This window comes from Medicago sativa, chromosome 3, assembly GCF_051527215.1.
Source record: "Medicago sativa cultivar Bolivia chromosome 3, Bolivia_mono, whole genome shotgun sequence".
Taxonomy (NCBI): Eukaryota; Viridiplantae; Streptophyta; class Magnoliopsida; order Fabales; family Fabaceae; genus Medicago; species Medicago sativa.
In genome coordinates, this window is record NC_140751.1 from 65,244,129 (window position 1) to 65,266,175 (window position 22,047).

The 22,047-nt window shown below is 33.4% G+C and overlaps 1 protein-coding gene and 1 pseudogene across 1 annotated transcript; both read right to left on the reverse strand.

The window, feature by feature from the left end:
- Window positions 1-9,934: 9,934 nt before the first annotated feature.
- Window positions 9,935-11,199, reverse strand: LOC146939225 (uncharacterized). Its single transcript, XM_085749743.1, has 3 exons — window positions 11,126-11,199; window positions 10,551-10,858; window positions 9,935-9,963 (listed from the first exon to the last, which is right to left on the reverse strand). The coding sequence occupies exons 1-3, from the start codon at window positions 11,197-11,199 to the stop codon at window positions 9,935-9,937; spliced, it is 411 nt and encodes a 136-aa protein (XP_085605869.1).
- A 9,489-nt stretch (window positions 11,200-20,688) lies between these two features.
- LOC146939226 (agamous-like MADS-box protein AGL80 pseudogene) lies at window positions 20,689-21,378 on the reverse strand (annotated as a pseudogene).
- Between the last annotated feature and the right edge of the window lie 669 nt (window positions 21,379-22,047).

The following is a 22,047-nucleotide window of genomic DNA, read 5'->3' on the forward strand; positions in this document are numbered from 1 at the left end:
TAAGGGAAACCGGTCTTTAGAAATTAAGGTGTAAACCATGAAATTAGATGTTTAAGTCTTGTCTAGTGAAGGGTTTGTTATTATGATGAAACAATAATCCCAAGGCTCTTTTATTATTATTGTTATTTATCTTCAGCAATTAACCCCCTATTTCATAATCTTTCTTCTTTTCTAATCATTCTCTAAAAGCTAATTGAATTCACAACTCCCTAGCGGAACGATACTCTTCTTACTACTATTACTTCGATAGGCCGTGCACTTGCGGTTTGGCTCTATCAAGTTTTTGGCGCCGTTGCCGGGGAGTTGTTGTAATTTGATTAACTTTTTAATAGTGATTAGACTAAAAAAAAAAAAAATCTTTTTCGTTGTTTTATTTTATTTTATTTTATATATTTCTTTATAAAAAAAAAAAATCTTTACTTTATTCTGTTTTATTCTATTTTCGTTTTATATTTGTTTCATATATATATATATATATATATATATATATATATATATATATATATATATATATATATTTATAAAAAAATAAAAAAAAAAAAACATCTCTCTCTCTCTCTCTCTCTCTCTCTCTCTCTCTCTCTCTCTCTTTCTCCTTTTCTATTCTATCTCTAACTGTTTTGATTTCAGGCATGGCTCAAAACCTTTATCAATGGACCTTTTCTCCCCTTTCACCACCTTGTAAAGCTTATGAAATTTTTGGTCACACTGGTGTTGAATGTCAACTAGGTAGTGTTGTTAGAAGTCCCGAGCAGGTAAACTATGGGTTTAGGAATGATCAAATTTTTTCTCAAACCCCTCAAAATCTTTTTGGACAACAAATATCACCACCCGGTTTTGCAAACAACCAAAGAGTCTCTCAAAAATCCGACTTGGAACTTTTGATAGAAAATTTTGAATTAGATAACATTAGGCATAACCAAGAGTTTAAAGTCAAAGCTGGAATTTTGAATGACTCTCTCAATAGGCTTTCCGCAAAAGTGGATTCTCTTTCTACTCACAACAAAATGCGTGAGACTCAAATCCCTCAAGTAGCCCAACAAGTAACCTCTTCCCCACAACCCTCTGGAGTCTTCCCGAGTCAAACTGAAACCAACCCCAAAAGCCCAATAAATGCTATTACACCTAGGGATGGTAAGCAATTAGAAGACCCTGTTGTGGAAACCAAGAAAATTGAGGTTGAGGTAGAGAGTGAAAAGCCACAAAGTGAGAAAGTTGTAGTAGAAAGTGGAAAGCCTCACATATCACCACCATATGAGCCAAAAATTCATTTCCCACAAGGGTTTGATGAGTCCAAGTTAGATAAACAGTTTAGGAAATCCATTGCAATCATTCAAAGCAAATTGTCATCTAAACTTAAGGATCCAGAGAGTTTTTCCATACCATATGACATAGGATCCAAGACTATAGAAAGAACAACATGTGATTTGGGGGAGAATATTAGTTTGATGCCATTGTCCCTTAGTGAGAGATTAGGTATCGGATAGAGAAACCTTTTGATCGTCAAGCTAATGACTTTAAACGAGCGCTTCGTGGGAGGCAACCCACGCATTTAATTGCTTTTGTTTTGTTTGTTTTTCTTTATTTTAAGTTGTTTTGTAGGTGATTGTCCAAGTACGATTCAAGAAAATGAAAAATTTTGAAGCCCTGTGACCAGAAAGGTGGCACGGCCCGTGCTAAGGTTGGCACGGCCGTGCCAGTGTTTGAAGCCAAAACAATGCCAAAGCCACAGAATGTTGGCACGGCCCGTGCCAAGGTTGGCACGGCCGTGCCCGACTCCTACACATCAATAACTTCAATTTTTCTCTTCTTCTCCATTCATTCTCAAACACAAACCTCTCTCCAACTTCAAACTTCTCTTAAAACCTCCATAACCATCAAAACTCAAACCTTCATATCTTCATCAAAACTTCATCAACCACAAATTCCATTCCAAACACAAACCACCCATCAAAAATAACTTTCATCCACCCAAACCTATAATTCACCAAAACCTTATTCTCCATTAAACCTAACAACCACAAATTCTCAACAAATCTCCATAACCAAACCCATCAACCTTACTAAAACATAAACTCCAACCCTAAACCAATCCTTTCCACCAAATATCTTCCCAAACCCTAAACCTTCAAAACCAATCCACACCAAAGGTCATATGGCTTCAAGAAGAAGTGGTAAGAAACCAGCAAGCTCTTTCGGAGGTCCTCCCTCAAAGAAGCAAGCACAAGCAAAGAATCATGGAATCCAATTTCGAGACAACAAGCAACGGGACAGGTATAAAATTCTAATCTCTAAACCCTTGCATCCTTCTCGATATCCCGATTCTCATACTTTGAATATGCTAGAGCTTAGTGCTGATGTTTATAGGCTTATAGGAAGGCTAGGTTGGACTGATTTGTTGAAACCTATGCGGGTTTATGAAAATTTCACTTATGAATTTCTCAACTCAATTATTTTTACTAAAAATAAGTTGGATTTTGATAACCCTAAGCATAGAGTTCCTTTCTGGTTAATGAATGTTAATTATGATATGTCTCTACAACACTTTTGTGATACCTTAGGTTTTGCAAACGAGGGGTATATTCATGATTCTTGGGACCCTAGCTTAAAACCGGATAACTACCAACCAGCTGCCTTTTGGGAACACTAGAACCGATGAGCAGTTCATGTTATGGGCAATGCTCTACAACCACCCGGTCAACACTTGCTTTTATCTGATTGATTACCCTAGACGTTGTCGGTACTAGACCGGCCGGTAAAGGAGATATAGTGGTGGGTGGCATCATTACATACATAGGTAGGCATTTTGGCATTGGTGAGGATGAGGGGATCAAACAAATTGAGGGAAACAATAGACTTAACATGGACACCCTCATTGCTATAAATTTCATCAAACCTCGTCCACCACTCCATCACCAACTCAAAGCTTAATGTGCCTATTATGTTTTTACTTCCTAACCCATCTCGGACTACCACCGAGGTGGAAGCAAATTTGTTGTATGTTGATGATGTGCAGGTTCTTAGTGAGCAAGATGATGATGAGGGAGACGATGCTAACTTGCACCATGATGTAGGAGAAGGTGCTAACTTGCACCAAGAGGAAGAGCACCATGACACCATATAAAGTAGGATAGAGGTAGGAATGATGAGGATTAATGAGCTGTTGTGGGCTATGCTTTATAACCATCATATAACATTTGCTATTATTTGCTTGATTAACTTGTTTCAACTGTTAAAAAGAAACTGGATGATAAGAGTGATATAATGGTAGGTGGAATCATCACTTTTCTTGCTAGGAAGTTTGGGGTGAGTGTGAATCAAGGGATCAAGAGGATAGAGGGGAACTATTATCTAGACTTATATACTATTTTGTCTTTCCTTAGAACCCATGACCCTACTCACAATTACCAATATGAATGGAGAATTTGTTTGATTATTCTATCTAATTCGGACATAACTAATCCGGAGGTGGTGGAAAATTTGCTTTATGTTGGTACTAACCTACAGGTACATAATGATGGTGATGATGATGGTAATGAAGAGGAGGTAGGTGCAAACTTGCACCATGAACAAGAAGCCGGTGGAAGCTATAATGATGAACGGCGGGCATAGATGCAAACCAAAGTTCAAAGAATAAGCACCGAGAAACAAGGACAAGGTGTTGAAAGGAACAATGTCCAAATGAGCACGCAACACCTTCACCCTCCAAAGTCCACCTTATGGAACTCAATGAACAAATTGTGAGCTTTCCTCTTCCTATCTTCCCTTATCCCTCCTCTCCTTCTCCTACTCTTTCTTCTACTCCTTCTTCTTCTTCCTCTACTTCTTCTTCTTTAATTTCTTTTTCTTTGAATCATTGAGGACAATGCTTCCCCTAAGTGTGGGGGGGGCCTAATAAAGTGTCTAGAGTCGTAGTGTTCCCAAACTCCCTTGAACTTTATTCTTTTGTTTTGTTTTTAAAGCAAGAGGCATGACTAGTAGCTTGTTTTTAATGAAAAAATGGCATGAAAATTTTTGTTTTTTTTCTTAAAGGTTGTTTCTTGTACATAAAAGTAGTTTCTTGTGTTTCTTGTGTTCTTACTATACCCACATCTTGTTTTATTGTGAAAATATCCAATGAGAAAAGCACCCAGTTGCAATCTTTGAGCAAGTGTATGAATAGGTATTTTAAGGAGCATGTTCTATCTTTAGTGTTAACTTAGACCCTTTAAAGTCTTCAGAGTAAAAGTAGTATAAGTTTGTGTGGGAAAATTAATCAAATTGTTCTTAATCGTTATATTCTTCTTAATTTGTTAATGTTAAATGGGGCGGGAGAATGGCACCAACATGTGGGGGAAAGGACAATTACATCCTAACTTCCTAATTGTGGTGGTGACTCCTTAATTTGAACTTAAATGAAACAAATTCATCAATGCTAGGGGGAAAGGACAATTACATCCAAAAAGACTTCCTACGCGGAGATGAAACAAATAAATAATTTTGCAGCACTGTTTAGGGTGATTTTGAATCTAGGGGGAAAGGACAATTACATCCGAGAAGACTTCCTACGAGGATAGATAGCCCCTAAGCATCTGCAGCCCCTTGTGCTTAATTGTTAAATTAATCTTAACTTAAATTCCCATCACTCTTATATGAAATGAAGAAAGGACTTTTCTCGGTTACTTTAGCACTAAGGATAGAACCTATTCCTCATAATATCTGTCTTATACAGGAGCAAGAAAAGGGTTGGACTGCACACACACACTCACTTGAGACTTGATGTTGGGTAGAATAGGTTCATGAGGAATGTTTGAAATTGTAATTAGTGTACTTGGAACAAAACCTTTCTTTGAGACTTATGTTCTTAATATTGCCATAATAATCTTTTAGTTGCTGCTATGTCCATTGCCTTTTGCTTGAGGACAAGCAAAGATTCAAGTGTGGGGGAGTTTGATGAGTCATAGATAGTCTATTTTATTACTTTATTTAGTTTAGTTTTATTTAAGATTTGATTTTATTTTATTGCATTTTATTTCCTTTTAGAATATTTTACTTTAAATTGTCTTTTATTTTATTTCAGGAAAGAATATATGATGGAAGGTGTCTTGGAGCAAAAGAAAGAGGACTGGAGCAAATACAGTGCAAGAATACGAAGATACGAGACAAAAATATGTCTCTACCAAGTCAGAAGCTTGGCACGGCCCGTGCCAACATGTGGCACGGCCGTGCCACCTCCCAGAAGCCTCTTTTGCTGCTTTTCTTCGAGCCCAAGTTACTCTGTTGTAGTTTTACTGCTTTTCCCTTGTAGTTGCTTAGATTTTAAGTCAATTGTAAAGCTATAAATAGAGTAGCACTCCATCATAAACAATCATCTTTTGTTCTTGGAATAAAAGTTCACTTTTATATTATTGTTCTTTTATATTACTGTTTTCTCTCTTCTTCCCCCATGTCTACAATGAACGTTAGTAAGTAGACTTCTTTGTCTTGGGATTGTTGGTAAGTCTAATGACATAATCCTAAACAAACCAAGCTTAAACCCTAATTTCTATGTAACCCTAATTTCTAATCTAGATTCACCGTCTTAACGTGGATTAACAATTATCAAACTGTGGAAGCGAAAGCGGAGGGTTTGATAATCGTTAATCCATCATCCCAAACATCAATTCATAAAGCGAGAGCGGAGCTTTGATGTTGGAACAAGTGAATCTAGACAATAATTGCAAAACAGTGAAATAGTCTTTGCAATTATTGAGACAAAGAGTAGTTTCAATCCTCTATGCATCTTCTAGTAATCAAGTCAGCGAAATAGGCTTGGTTACTAGAAGTAAACTCTCACCGGACTTTCATCGGAAAGGTGAGGGGCTAAGGGAAACCGGTCTTTAGAAATTAAGGTGTAAACCATGAAATTAGATGTTTAAGTCTTGTCTAGTGAAGGGTTTGTTATTATGATGAAACAATAATCCCAAGGCTCTTTTATTATTATTGTTATTTATCTTCAGCAATTAACCCCCTATTTCATAATCTTTCTTCTTTTCTAATCATTCTCTAAAAGCTAATTGAATTCACAACTCCCTAGCGGAACGATACTCTTCTTACTACTATTACTTCGATAGGTCGTGCACTTGCGGTTTGGCTCTATCATCGTTCTTTATTTTATTTTTTTTGAAGGAAACTAGCTGTTATTTTATGGATATGTATGCGGATTTCATTGGATTTGCATCCACGGATATCCGTGTTCATTATTAAATTAAGTAAAATACATAAATAACTTTACAGTCCTTTCATCATCCGTAAAAAAACTCTAATCCAAATTAATATAAAATCGCTTATATGAAGATTAACATCTTATGCATGTTAAATGATGTTAGAGCAAATTGCACTCACCTCCCCTAAGGTTTTATTAAAAGACACTCACACCCCCTCTAGTTTGGAAAAAACATTAACCTCCCTTAATTATTTCATTGTTGAGGCACTTTCCCCCTTAATCACTAACAGCTGTTACTTTTTTAACGGTGCACTCCAGAAACCTTTCCATTCATTGTCATTCACGGTCCTTCATCTTAATTCATGGATTTTTGCGATTCTCCTGGTTCAATAGACGCCGTGGTTTATATGTTTTCTCCAATTTTCACTATTTCTTCATCTCTTTAACCCTCTTCATCGTTCATATATTTTCTCCAATTTTCATTATTTCTTCATCTCTTCAACTCTCTTCATCGTTTTTATTTTCTACAATTTATTATTCAAGTCTTTTTACATTCTATGAAATTTAACTCGGCGCATTTGAATTTGGAGCATAAGGTGTTTGTTATTTGTACAAGTTGATTATGTATAACTAGGATGAATCTGTATTATTTAAACCATGTATTACATACAGCAAGACATGGTTGTTTCTGTAATCATGCATAAAATGAGTTTTGATTTTTCTCAATCAAACAAAAAGGAACACGTCTGCACATCTCTTTCTGCAAGTTAATAGATACTCACGACACAATTTTGTTTGTTATCCTCACTAAAGAATTGGCAAATTAGCTAATTGATATTTACTCTTGGCATACATTTACTTGTTATGGTGGCTGAAAAATTGGCAAATTGATAGATATTCATGGAATGATTTTGTGTGTTACCTTGACTAAATAATTGGCCATGTGAAAGGAATTTCCATTTGATTTGTTATTGTGACTCATGGCATAACAAAGCAATAACATAACAGGAAATGTTAGTCAACAGTGTTAACTCAAGGGAGGTTATTGTTTTTTCTAAACTATAGGGGGTGTGAATGTCTTTTAATAAAACTTCAGGGGAGGTGAGTGCAATTTGCTCATGATGTTAAGTTTGATGTGTCAAAATGACATGTCATCATATCATATAATTTTAAATTGATTGAAAATTTTATAAAAATGATCTAAAATTGTTGATTTTCGATCTCTTTCAATTTGATTGTGATCATCCAAATTGTTGCCTTTTTCCAATTGGTAAATCCACATACAAATCAAATAGCATCGATTGGATATTTTTTCCAATCCATTATCATTGATCGATTAATCCATTAGTGATGTGTAAGGCTGACAATGAACTGACCAACTCGAATATAGTTTAAAATTCGACTCGAGAGTTAATCTGTTGAACTTGGTTCATAAACCCAATGAGGCGGACTTGAGCTGAAAATTAAGTTTGTTAATTAAATGAGCCGGACTTGAGTTGCATATAGTTGAGCTTGATAGGTTTATGATTTGACTCAAAAAAAATTTTGTTTATATATTTATATATGACACATATCTCTTATAGCTTAACCAAAATTTTGAGTTTGAATCCAGCCTTAGACGACATGCATCAACGTTAAAATTTTTAGGAAAAGTTTGCCGCCCATTTAAGTCGCACAATGGTCGAAGGATTAGTCTCCACAGTTGCGCGCATGAAGGATACCTGATTTACACACAAATATATATATATATATATATATATATATATATATATATATATAAACCATTTTTAGTTAGATATAAACTTTTATATTTATCGGTCCTCGTGAGCTTAGCTCAGTTGGTATGGACAATGCATAAAATATGCAAGGTCTGGGGTTCAAACCCCGGCCACTACAAAAAAAAACTTTTATATTTATCAAATTAATTAAATATTAAAAAATCTTAAAAACCGTTTCGGTTCTGTGAATTATTAAGAAACATAAAAATTAGAAAATTTAACTTTTATTGTTCCTTCATAGCCTTTAGGATCCGTTTGATGGTCAAGATAGGATAGAGACAGGATATGATATAAAATTGGATAAAGATAGGATGTGATAAGGACATGATAAACATTAATTCTATCATGTGTTTGATTCGCACATGATAACAAACAGGATATCATTATAATTAAATGAAAAAATTGCTACCATAATTAATTAAATATAGTAAAAATGACATGTCATTAATTATAATAGAAAATATATGTCATCATTATTTTAAAATGACAATATTTTAAAAATGACAGAATATTAAGATAATAAATAAGGAATGATCTTCTAATCCAATCAGGATAATTTCTAACTCAGCCTATACTCAGGATAGAAATTACAAAGGAAATTCAGGATAGGATAGAAAAATGGTTTATTTTATCCTATCCCTTTGGTGCATCAAACATGAGATTTCAGAAGAATATAATTAATGTATCATATCCCGTCTCCCTATCCTGATCATCAAACAAACCCTTAATCCTTTACTTTTATGTCCAATTGTCTACCAAAAACTAAACACTTGCTCTTCTCTTTATACGATAACGAGGGCAGCCTAAAGAATCAACAAGTAGCAAGATCAGTAAGGCTCCACCAAAGAATAAAATGATTGCTCTCCATTTCTCCTAAGTTATTTGTTTTTAGTCAATTTTTTATGTATGTTTACTTTATTTTTCTTAGTTTGTCTCTCTGGTGTTGTGGTAGTCATATATTGATTGTTGAATGATTTTGAGCAAAATTTAGATAGGTTTGATGATTCTTGGAATTCAATGATGGTGTTTGGCATAGAAAAAAAAAGGTAGTTTTCCCTCTTTTTGATTAGCTTACTTCAATTATAACACAAGTATTCATCGATAAATTGTTATTGACGCCATTGTGACTACACTTTGTTGAACTTCATAAAAGTGTTAAAATTCTAAGTATGACTTTGTTATAACCCTAGCAGTTTGTTGTATCCCTCTTTAATCTATGTACTTATGTGTGTTTGTTCAAAATGGATTAACTTATCCTCTCAATTTTTTGGACTAACTTGTTATAAATTTCTACTTAATAATATCATAAAGTTCTTGTTCAAAAAAAATAATATCATAAAGTTTTTAATATTATAGAGATGTTGACTAGTACGTCGATTGAATCATTGAGAGGTTCACCACGAAATGATGGAGAAGAGTGTTTAAGGTTATTGAATTCTATCATTAATTTAGATGCAAATACAAATGAAGAAGCACTAATTTAATGAAGCAACACCAACAAATGAAGTTGGGAAATGAAGTTCGCTTTTATATAACTAATGACCTGACATTCATGGGATTGTTATAAGTACGTTCTTTATATAATGAATCATTCATAAGTTTTGTGTCTAAACACAACCATGATATGACATTTAGGGGCTTCTATTAGGATTTCTAGTGTAGGATCCTATATTTTGATGTTGTTAGCACACAATGATTGTTCCTTTATTAAGTTGTTTATTGATATGTAAAATTTGTTTAGGATGTTGATCAACTTTCCTTCTTATTCGTTGTTTAGAACAGTTGTTGTTTTAGAGTCCACGTCATGTATGAAGTTTGCTGTTGACTAAAAAAGTGAAGATTACGTTGAAGGTTGTTGCAAGTGTGGTTGTCATAACTAATATTGAAGGTGAAAAAAACACATAAAGGGGGGATTAAATTGTGTTGCTTTTTCAAAAACTTTTCCAAGTGTTTATAAAAGATAGTTCAAAGTCTAATAAGAGGCAGAGTTCTTATCAGATTCTGAAAAAAGAGTTATGCAGCGAAAATGAATTAAAGACAAAGAGGGAAGAGAGAAAGAGACAACACAAGCAAATTATACTGGTTCCTCCCACAAATTGAGAGTAGTTCAATCCCCTTGCACTTCTAAGGAATTTCCACTTAAGATTGTGGTTTACACTTGATATACAATCAGAAGTGTAAGAAATTTAAGTTCAGATGACTTCTGATACTTAAGAAATTCTAAGATATGAAAATTTGTAAGAATTTCTCTAATTGTTTGTGCGCTGTATAATTCGATAGAGTAAGGACACTTGTCAAATTATAGAAGTCTGTATATTTCTTCAACTACGCTGGTCCTTATATAGGAAAGAATGAAAGAGTAGTTGTTGCAGAAGTGACAACGCATCAAATTATTCTTTTTTTTTTTTGAAAACAATTTCATTAACGAAAGTCAGGCAATAAATTAAATGTCAAGACTGCAGAAATACAAGGCGGAGTTTCTTCGACCCATATGCAATCTAAATTCTTAAGAGCATATTTAGCTAAATAATAAGCAGCTTGGTTGGCTTCACGCCTAATATGGAAAAAATTTAAACTACGAAAACTACCCTTAAAACTAATACAATCTCGAATAATAGAGCCAACATAGTTGGAAGATTGTTGGTGAGCATTCAACGCTAAAACCACATTTGAAGCATCTGATTTTGCTATAAGATTCAAAAAAGACATGTCTTTTGCAAATTCCAAACCCTTCCGCATAACTAAGGCTTCTGCAACCTCTGAATCTGGTAATGAAGATACTTGCCAAGAACTAGCACCAACAACAACACCTTCATAATCTCTCACAACAACACCAATACCCCACTTATCACCCTCTACCGGACCCGCTGCGTCAACATTAAGCTTATAGAAACCACTAAAAGGAGGTGTCCAATGAACATCAGATATTGGCAAAATTGGAACTTCACTTAGTGTCTCCACCAACACCTTACTAGCACTCTTAAAATTCACAATAGATCTTTATGCCTTTTGAATAGTGGCAGCCACATCAACATCAGTCCCCTCAAAACATTTCTTATTTCTAGCACACCATATCTCATAACACAAGGCCAGAACATGGACTATAATATCCTCATCGATATCAATAATATTTTCCTCTAACCACTTATGAAAAGGAACATACCTGGAATCATGCGAATTAAATATCACACCTAAAGAGGAAGCAAACCATATTTGCTTTGACCAATGACACTCCATAAAGAGGTGTGAAATTGTCTCATTATGTTCCCCACAAAGAACACACAATGGATCGCTGCTTACTCCTCTTTTAAACAGATCATTTTTTACTGGTAGTTTTTCATGTAGAATCCTCCAAGAAAAGTGGATGTGTTTTGGAATACTTTTTATTTTCCATAATTTTTTCCAGCATCAAATTATTCTTTGAGAAGCTTGATTGGAGACGTTGAAATGTTTCCTCAAATGGATAATCTCTTTGAGTAGTCATTCAAAAGTCCTTCGCTTCTAATATAATGATTTGTTACATACTCTTTATCCTTGAATTTCTCAGTTTGTTTCTGCACGACTCTAAGTCTGATAGTGACATTCCTTCAAAACACGACAAATAGGTTCAGAGTGTTCAACTTCTGACGTCACCTTCAGATGCTTCAACCTCAGAGTCTTCAATACTTCAGATGCTTCATTCCTTCATATGCTTCTGAAAATTCTCTTCTAATTAGGATGTTGACTTTCTGGTTGACCTTTCTTCAGATTTGTTCCTAATCTTATAAGTTTCTCTTTTGTTTCAAATGCTTTCTTATGCGTTCGGAGTCTTAATGTTTTAGAACCAAAACTTGATTTAAGAGTTTGAATTTAATTACATGGCCATACACACTTGAACACACACTAGCATTTCCAATTGTTCCTTCATACTTTGTTATCGTCAAAACTTCAGAGGTATATGCTCAAAACCCATTTTGGTTCAACAAATACAACTATCTTGAAGAGGGAAAGCTATTAGAGTGTCGAATTAGAAGAATATATTGAGAATATTTTCAGTTCTAATTATTGAATTTTATCAGTTTGTTTTGCCTCTATTATCTTGGAAAGATAATTTTCCGCATACTTATGCATATTTGAAATTTGTATAATTTATGTCTATCCTTTGTATACATGAGATAATTTTTATTATAATTAAAATTTGTTTTTTTAAAAAAACAATATACCAAATATCGATAAATATTGCCTTATTTTTTGAAAAAAAAAAAAAATTAGACTTTACATGAGCCGAGCAAACGAAATGAGGCTACGGCTAGCGTACACAAGTGTAACATGTCGCTTACGTTACTTTCAAAACTTTTAAACATTTGAGTTTTTCTTTCTTCAACTTCATAAAAGTGACTTCATCTCAATTAAAAAGAAAAATCAAATCAGAAAAATCGTTCCTCATGGTTGAACACCTAAAATCGTATTTTAATTTAATTTGTTTTACCTGCCATTGCAATGGTTTAATTTTTCAGAAGTCTTGATTTGATGAGATTGGGATGTATAGTATTATGTATTTAGGTCACAAACTAGAGAGAAAGCAATGACCAAGTAAATATGTTAATTGTGTTTGAAACCCGTGTTATGAAACCTATTATCATCTTTATCAGAAAAATAATCACCTGAGGCAGAGGAGAAGGATAGAGGAGAAGCCAAAACGACGGCGAGAGTCTATGGGAAGGTGACAAAGAAGATTGAAATTAGTGTTGTGGTGGGAGGGATGATTGTTGGTCGCGTTGGTGGTGGTGATGTTGGTGTATGAGGGGTTGGTGTAGACTCTTTTTCGGGTGGTGGTTGGTTGGTTCTTGTTATTGTAATAATAATGATTGAGTGTTGTTTAGAAAACTAGTAAGGTAGAGAAGAGTAAAATAAAGAGATAGAAACTGGGAGGAATTAGGAAAGATCAAAATGCAGTTTTTATGGTGCATGATAATATTTTTGATCCTTTAATAATCTGGTCGTTCACTAACCCGAGCACGGTGTGCAATATGTCACACTCGTGCATTGTAGAAGGTGCCACAAACTGAACCTAACAAGGCAAATTGATCTGTTCATGAAATTTAAATGAGCTGAACTCGAGCTTAAAAAAGAGTTTGTGTTGAACTAGAACCAAGTTTCGAGCCATATCAATTCTTATCGAGTCCAGTCGAGTTCAGACAAGTTCGACTCAACATATTTCCAGCCCTAGTGACATCATTCACGGTTTGGAAATAATCCATCTTTCCTTGTGTTTTGTTTGCATGCTTAATCAATTGATCATGTTACCATTTGATTGCTTGTTGAATTATTCCAATTGCTCACTTTTCATTAGAAACTCATCACGTTTCTTTGTGCTATGGTCAACTATTTATTTTAACCATTTTACTCGTGGCATAGGGTTTCCAAAATGGTTGCGTCATCACATCTTTGTCCATGGAATTTCCTTTCCATAGACAATATTCTTCTTACAAAAGAAACAAACTCGCAATGTCTGTTTGCTCATGAATTACTGAACTAAATTGATGTCTCACTCACATTGTTAGTGAAACCTTGCATCAAAGGGGACTCAATTTGCGTCAAGCTTACACAAGAAGTTTGTGATCAAGGTGTGCAAGCCGACAAAATAATTTACATGTATTTTTGGTTATGGACAAGGGTGACAAACCATTAACCTCTTAGGATCGTACAACAAAGTTGAAGACAATATGGAAAGATTTTGGTCAAAGAAGGTTAATATCTCTTGGTCATGGATTTTTTGAATTTAGTTTTGCTAATTCTGACTAAATGAAGGCTTGTTTGAGAGGTACTTATAAACTCCAACCAGGGTTGTTATGCCCTTCCAAATGGGAGCCCGATTTTAATCCATACACACATAAACAGTATCTTATATTCAGGTATGGATCAGACTTATGGATCTTCTCCTATAATACTCGTTACTTGGAACATTGTTTGAAATAACATGTAGCATTCATATAAACTTGGTTAATTGATGAAGCAATGAAGAAGAGGACATTTGGGCATTATGATCAGGTTCTTGTTGACATTGACCTCTCCAAAAGAATCTTTGATGAGGTGATGGTGGAGTGTGAAGGGTTTTCTTTGTATGGTAGTTTACGAATGCTTACATTAATTTTGCACTAATTGCTTCACTATAGGGCACTAAATTTCCCTTTGCAATAAGTAGCACCCAAATAAAGATGACATGGTGAAGCCTGATAAGCCTAAATCGAAGGGCAATTCTTCAAAGAGAAGGGTTTAAAGTTTTGCAATTTAATCTATTTGCAATAGAGTAAAGTTTACCTGTTTTGATTGCAGAATGTTATCGGCGGTTAGGATTCTTCGAATAGCCTCTATTTAATTGTTGGAATTACGTAACAATCAAGTCTTATTCATGATATTAACATTATCTATCTAAGCGATAAGTTTGTGGGGTTTTACTACCTATCAGCTGTCGAGTTGCACCTGGTGATCACATGGGATCTTACTCTCTCAGAGATATAGGTTTGCACCACTATTAGGTATGTCACCTTCCTAAGTACCTTTATCTCAGGGTTCTACTCAATGGCTTGTTTCCCTAGTTACTAATTAGTTACTTCCTGATTAAGACAGGTATACACCAATGTTTGGTATGTCACCTCCCTAAGTGCCGATGTATCAGGGTTATGCTTCAGAGGAGACAGATCTTACGCATGATAGTAAAATTAAATAGAATAAAGAAAATAACCTAATAAAAACTTTAAATCAAATAAATTATCCAACAAACAAAATAGAGGTTCATCTTAGAACCCTAACCTAAAAAATGTAGTTACACATGATAACTAAAGACAAATTACAAAAGAAATAAAAACATACCCTAAAGACTCGGAGTGAGGAGAGAAACTCCTTCATTGGAAGCTCCTAGTGTTTGCCTTCCTCTTGACCTGCTTCATTCTGAATGAGAAATTGTAAATGAGTGGAGTAATATTTATAGGGAGAGAGTTTCCACCTGAAGTTGGGCTGAAAAACTAGATTTTTTCCACTAAAAAGTAGCAAAATTCAGTTATGGCCCGTTTTTAGCATACTCGGGGCGCATAGACCCATGCCCGGGGCACACGTGAGAGAGAAAAAACCAGGCGCCTAGACCATGCGCCACGTGCATGGACATGCTCAAGGCACATGGCTTCAAGCTCGGGGCACATGTGAGTTTCGGTGCTAAAATGCCCGTTTCTTCGTCTTTTTAGGTGTTTGATTCCATATAAGATGTGTTGGGACCTGAGAACATAATTCCTCCCTTTGTAATGTCTTATGAGGTCTCTTGAATTTTCATTCTTGATCTTTCCAAAGTCTTTAGATGTCTTGCTTTGCCTATTTGCACCATTATTTCTTCGTGAATTACATCAAAACACCATAAAATTGCTATGTTTAAGGAAGAATCGAATTACATGACACAAATATAGAAAACATATATGTCTCAAAGTCATAAGCAATAGTTATAATACTCATCTATTCCAGACGAATAACCTAGAGAAATGACTGAAAAACGTTCTAAGAATAACGTAAGATGAACTGTCAGTCATCAATTAGCCTGAAGAGGACACTCTCGTACTGAGCAGGTTCATGAACATACAGTGAATAAGAATGAAAAATACCATGCTGAGGATATTGAATAATAGCCTGTTGGTAACGTTGAACATTTAGTGCTTGAGAATGAAGAACTTCCAAAGACTGATAACGTCAAAGACCATTTAGTTTCGAATGAGGTTCTAGCGCAAGGTGTAAGTCACATTAATAAGAAAACGATAACAATGTCAATGTGAATGAATAGACTAACGATTCTGTGTGTTTTTCTGCATCTAAAGCTATACTAGCAACTCAAAATCCAAAAAACATATTCTCCTAGTTCGGTTTTTCAACTTGTTAAAAAATTCAAAAAGCTTGGGCAACTCGTGATGTGGCACCTACTGAGAGCACCGAGAGAGACGGGGATACTTTTATTCCTTATGTAAAAAGGCATTAGGAGAAAAAAACAAATCAAATTGGCTCATGCAACTCCATACTCATTCTAAGGGTCCTCTTTATTCAAGTTTCGAATGAAGTTCCTTTATTTGAAAAAAAGGCATCTTTGCAATTCTTGCTTCAAAATCCCATGACATTGTTCTCAAATATTAATAGAGAAGGCAGTATGTGTGTGTACAAACTTCCTAGTATGGGTCAACGCTCTTTAGGTTATTTTTGGTTGGAAACCTTGTCTTTCGTCATCTGCGAGGACTTTTTGAAGGATCGTTATAGGCTACCTAACTTTCGTTGTTATTAGCTTTTTTCTTCTTTTCATTTTCTTTCTTTTTCTTTTATTTTTGTCTCATTCAAGTCCTTTATCTCTTGAAATGTTGGCAAGTTAGTTCTTGTTCGCCATTTCCATTAAAAAAAAAGACTGATGTGGCTTGCCACATATTATTATTAGGGTTGGTGTTTTCTGGGTTTTGATTTGAACTTTATGAGTTTGATGAAAAATATGATGACGAAGATTGAAGATGATTAACATATGAAGAAGAAGATGAATATTTGTTCTTTAGAGTTTTTTAACGAAAAAATATTTATAAATAAAACTGGTACTAATAGTTATACGTGGCAAGCCACCTTAACGCTTTTTTTTAATAAAAAAAAAATGAAGAAATGACTAACTTGTACACGTTTTAAAAGATAAAGGATTTGAATAGGAAAAAAAAAGATAAATGACTTAAATGTTACAAATAAATCAAGGTCTTACATATACTCTCCCAAAAAATTGCTTTTGTTGCATCATTTTGTAGCTTAAAATATAACATTAACATCCATGAAGATCTACAAAAGAAAAATATATTTAATCATTAAAACAAGAAATATTAAAAAAAGAAATTAAATATATTGTAATGACTTTCAAAATTACCATTAAAATAAAAGAAATTAAATATATTCTAATGACTTCAAAATTGCCAGTTCATAACAATAGGAACGGTTTGAATAGTATATCTCATAAAATAACAACTTTGTAAAGTTGCAATATTAGAAAATATAAGGCTAATATTAGGATAGGTTGGACATATATTGACAAAACATTTTACATCTTATAAAATAGTAAGTTTTAAAATTTTCTAATAGTGAAATTAGACCATCTACAATGGGGAGTCCTTCCCCTATTAAGCACCATTGTAAATAAGCACCCCCTTTGTGACACCAATGAATATGGTGCCTATGAAGGTGGATGCTTGTATAGGCACCCTCTCTCTCCTATTACTCATTGGCCCCACATGTACAATTAATTCTATTTTTTTATATATTTAATTATTGTATTATTTTGATATTAAAAAATAATTATATAATAGTTGTAAATAATAGTTGAATTTGATTCCCTAAAAAAAAATAGTTGAATTTGAATTTGCTTGTAGCATAGCCGTTGGAAATTTTAGTTGACATTTCTTGTATTCAATTACTCCTTAAAAAAAAATCTGTACTTAATTACTTTATTTTTTCCTTCTTTGAATTTGTTTGTTTTTTTTTAATAATTTATAATTAAATTATTTAAATATTTTAAAATTATATAATTATGAATGAGTATAAAAATTATTGTTAAAATGTAATGATATAGAGTTATTGCTGGGACTCAATTAATAATTATTTTGAGGTGCTGGGTTGGAGAGATTGGGTGCTTATTACGTATTAATTATAAAACGAATGACGTGTACAGTCGGGACCCATTTAAGTACCCAAATGGGGTGCTGCATTGTGGATGGTCTTAAAGTCCTATGTTTTTCCTTATTACACCTGTTAAACTATAACATGGATGCCGGAGATTTTTAGCCTTTTGTCTCAACTTAATCCGTCTCAAAGTATGCTCTCTTTGCCACAATATTTTGGAGTATATGGAAAATATAGGAGCCTTAATTGTGTGGGTATTGGTATGTGTACATTCGAGATGATATCAAGGTCTATGTACTTGCATGAACCAATTGGTTTTCTTCCCTTTGTGATGTTGACAGTTGGATTACATACGACACTTCAATGGGTATCTGATCTACAATTTGGTAATATTGATTTTGTATTAGATTCACGACAAGTTGTAGATTCTTTTCATACAAGCGTAGATGATCATAGTGAGTTTGGCAGTATTATTAATGCCTGTAGACAATTGTTATATGATAGATGTCAAAACTCTCGTCGAGTTTAATAGGAGACAAGCAAATGAGGTTGCTCATGAATTAGCTAAGGCAGCTCCATCCGAGTCTAGCCCCTGTATATGTACCGTCATGTATTTGACAGATTTTATCTATTGAAATGAATTGATTTGTTTCCTTCAAAAAAAGTTTAAAATTTAAAAAATAAAATAAAATTAATTTTTAAATTCTATGTATAAATATTTAAAATATTATCACAAGAACTACTTTAATTTTTTATTTTTAAGAAAAGATAACTACTTCATTATCCATTCAAAAAATATCTAGTTTACAATGAATAAAAACAAATTGATAAAAAGGTGAACTGAAGTTAGATATTTTGTTCTTTAAAAAAAGAGCTCATCTATTATCCATTCTCTATCTATTAAAAATAAAAAATACATAAGAGGGTCTAAACCAAGGTCTCAGTATTCTCACAGAAAATTACTTATCTTACTTTATTTTAGAGCTTCCAAAACAACATTTTTCCATAAACTCGTAAATATGAAATGAAGACAACACACTACATTTTAAGATGCCTTTGTTGAAATGATTATTGAGAAACAAATGGGAAGAAAATATTGTTAATCTTCTTATCTTGGTCAAAACTATCATCAATCACATATCATTACTTCCAATATTATTACATTTATTTTCAGCATAGAAATTATGATGTTTTTAAAAATCACAATCACAATGAGAAAATATTATTATCATTTTGTTTAGATATAATATTTGAATAAAATAACACAGATTTGTATAGCAATATAAATTATATGTAAAAACGTCATTTTATTGCATACTAACTGTGAAATAATAAAATAATACAAATTATGAAAGTGTTACCACAACTGGTTTTTATTATTTATTTTCTTAGCCCAATGTACCACTTATAGATGTTTAATTCTTTGCCAATGGTTAGAAAGTGTCAAGTACTATAGTTGTTGCAACTAATCGAGTTCTTATGCATATTTTAGTCAATAGAGAAAAAAATGAGAGAGAGAGTATAAAGAGAAAGGCGGCAACCCTAGGGTTAACCTATAGGCCACTACGTCGGTATTGCTTTTAGCCCGTGAGGACCAATGGGGGATAGGGTTCCAGCCAGGGTGGCACCAAACGGGGGATAGGGATAAGGGAAAATGGACTACACTTAGCTCACGAAGTCTGAAAGTGATCCGATCGGGTGATCGAGGACAAGACAGATCTAGGGTTTCCTATAGGCATGCGTGATTTTCATCTTGATAGCCTTTACTATTCTGATCGTGATGGAAGTGGAAGACATGATTTTCTTGATCATAACCACGATATCAGCTATGGAGGACTGAATTATCTTGACTATAACCGCAATGGTAGTGCTAACTTCAGGCTCAGGTTTTATTATCATAACCGAAAGTATCAAGCTCATAATATGTATCACAGCTTTGGCAGAAGTGATTTCAGGCATGCAAACCTCTATCAGGGGTTGGTAAAACCTCGTGGCAGATCAAGAACAATTACTGTAGCACCAGGTAAAACATCATCTGAATTGGAAACCTTTAACTTCACAAATATTCCAAAGTGCTTGCAATACTTTGAACTAAAAAAAGGGTTTGAGGTATGTGGTATGTTGTTGAATGTTTTCGTTTCTTGTAATAGGAATGTCCGCGGTCAAGTGTTTGGTTTTTTCAGGTTTTCTAATGTTAAGAATGTAGACAAACCTAACAAGGCCTTGAATAATGTTTATTTTGGTAATTAAAGGGTGTTGGCTAATGTTGCTCAATTCGATAGGTTTGCTAGGGTAGGTAAGAAAGGTGAGAATGATTGTGTTGAGGGATCGAAAGAAGGAGAAAGAAAAAACTTAAATTTGCATATAGAGGGAGAAAAAGGGAGCACAATAAGGGTGTGAAAGGGGTTAATGTGAGAAAGGAGAAGCTGGAAAAGGTGAAGAGAGAGGCTCGTCTTTTGGAAGAAGAGAAAGATAAATGTATTTTGGAAGTGACTTTTGGTAAAAAAAAAAAAAAAAAAACATGCTTTTTATCTTCACTTTATACAAAGAAAAATAGCCCAACTTTACACATTCTATACATAACATTTACCATGTTATCAATCCAATTTTCCTCTATCTTAATTACTTATTCATCATTACAAATTTTTCTTCAGATCATGTATTGGTACATCCTTTAAAAAAAAAGTATAGGTACATAAACATGGCATAAACTTTTAACCAACTTGTAACCTGGGTAACACCTAATTTGCTTAATGGAATTCAACGTTTCTAGTGTCTATTATGTATGTAATTTTGTTTACTTTCCAATGATTTAGGTTTAACTTCAAAATGATCTCTACTTTCCAATACTATTATATTGTATTTGTTTCTTTAAATTTTGCATACATCACCATATTCAATCATGATCGACGATTTGCGATTCGAATACCTTTTAGAGTTTATATTATTTTAGGAAGCAAATATTATGATGCATTCATCATATTCATTCAACTAACTAACACCTAATTTGTTAAAAAAAAAAAACCTTTGAAAACAAAATATTCTTAAAAAAAATTAACAAGTGCATATTTAACCATGAGAATTTATTACTCCATCTGATGATTGAAAACGAACACAAAATAACAATAGGGAAATAAATAGAACACAAACAAAGAAACAAAAAAAAAAAATACTCATGGTTATCGAAATCTCTAAGTGCTTTCATTTGTGTCAAGCTGATTCATCTTTGAAGTAATTTCCTTCAGCTTCTCATTAATTTCACATGCTAGATCATTCAAAACGTTTGTGTTCAAAGTGTTGATAAAATTTTCTTGTCGGAGACATTCAAACAGGATCAAGGACTTCTCCATCTCCCAATTGGTTTTCTCCACTTTCACCAATTTCTCTTTTGACTTCACAATCCTCTCCATCAAATAGCTCTCTTGGTTCAATTTCTTCCTTCCTTGCCCGACTTCTGAATAGCTTTTGAACTTTGTGATAATCCTTTGAACCTCCAATGGGGAAGGCCATACCTCTGGCTCTGAATGAAATTCGCTATAAACTATAGCGCCTACATCAATCCCACATAGGGTAGTGAGTTCATCAACCATCTTTTTCAGACTCTTTTTTCTTTTGTTGTAAGTTATTTTCCTTGCAGAATCATTGACCATGAATGCAAGTTTCACCTTGGTTCTCATCCTTAATGTAGTAAAAATTTATAAAATGTTTTTTTTTGTGTGTGTGGTTTTCTTCCTCAAAACATGAAGTTATTTATACAGTCTAAATTGAGGTGCTCGTATAATTAGATGACTCGTATAATGACATCATCAGAACAGCTTTCAAATATACTTTAAAATGCGAGATATCCGATTGTTATCAATATTTTCCTATGAGGTAATAAAGTGATATGGATACTTTTTTTTTTTGAATAAAAAGTGATATGAATACATAATTTCCATATAAAATTCTTTAATTGTTAAATTATCTATTCCACTTATATAGAAGATATATAAATTGGACATGTAAATGAATATATGCAAGCTGTACAATTATTTTAAAATATTATTATAAGGGCTTGTTTGGAAATGTATAAATTATGGAAAAAGTTATTTGTTTAATTTGGAAAGTTTTATTAAGAAGGTGCACTGAAAGTAATTACTATTTGACATAAATTATAAAGTAATCAAAAATTCATTTCATCTAGTCAATTATATATGTAAGAGTATCTACTAACATTTTTTATTTTTGATTTTTGATTTTTTTTCATTTTCTTAAGAATTCATAAGAAAATTGAAGTCCACCAAATTTCCTTAATATTCCTTCTTTAACCTCATGATCACTTTAATTCTATGCGCTTAATGGTCATTTCCCAAAATTTAAAATTAATTTCTATTTAAAATTGAAAAAAAAATAGACAAACCATTCTTATCCGATTTTAGATGTAACTAATTC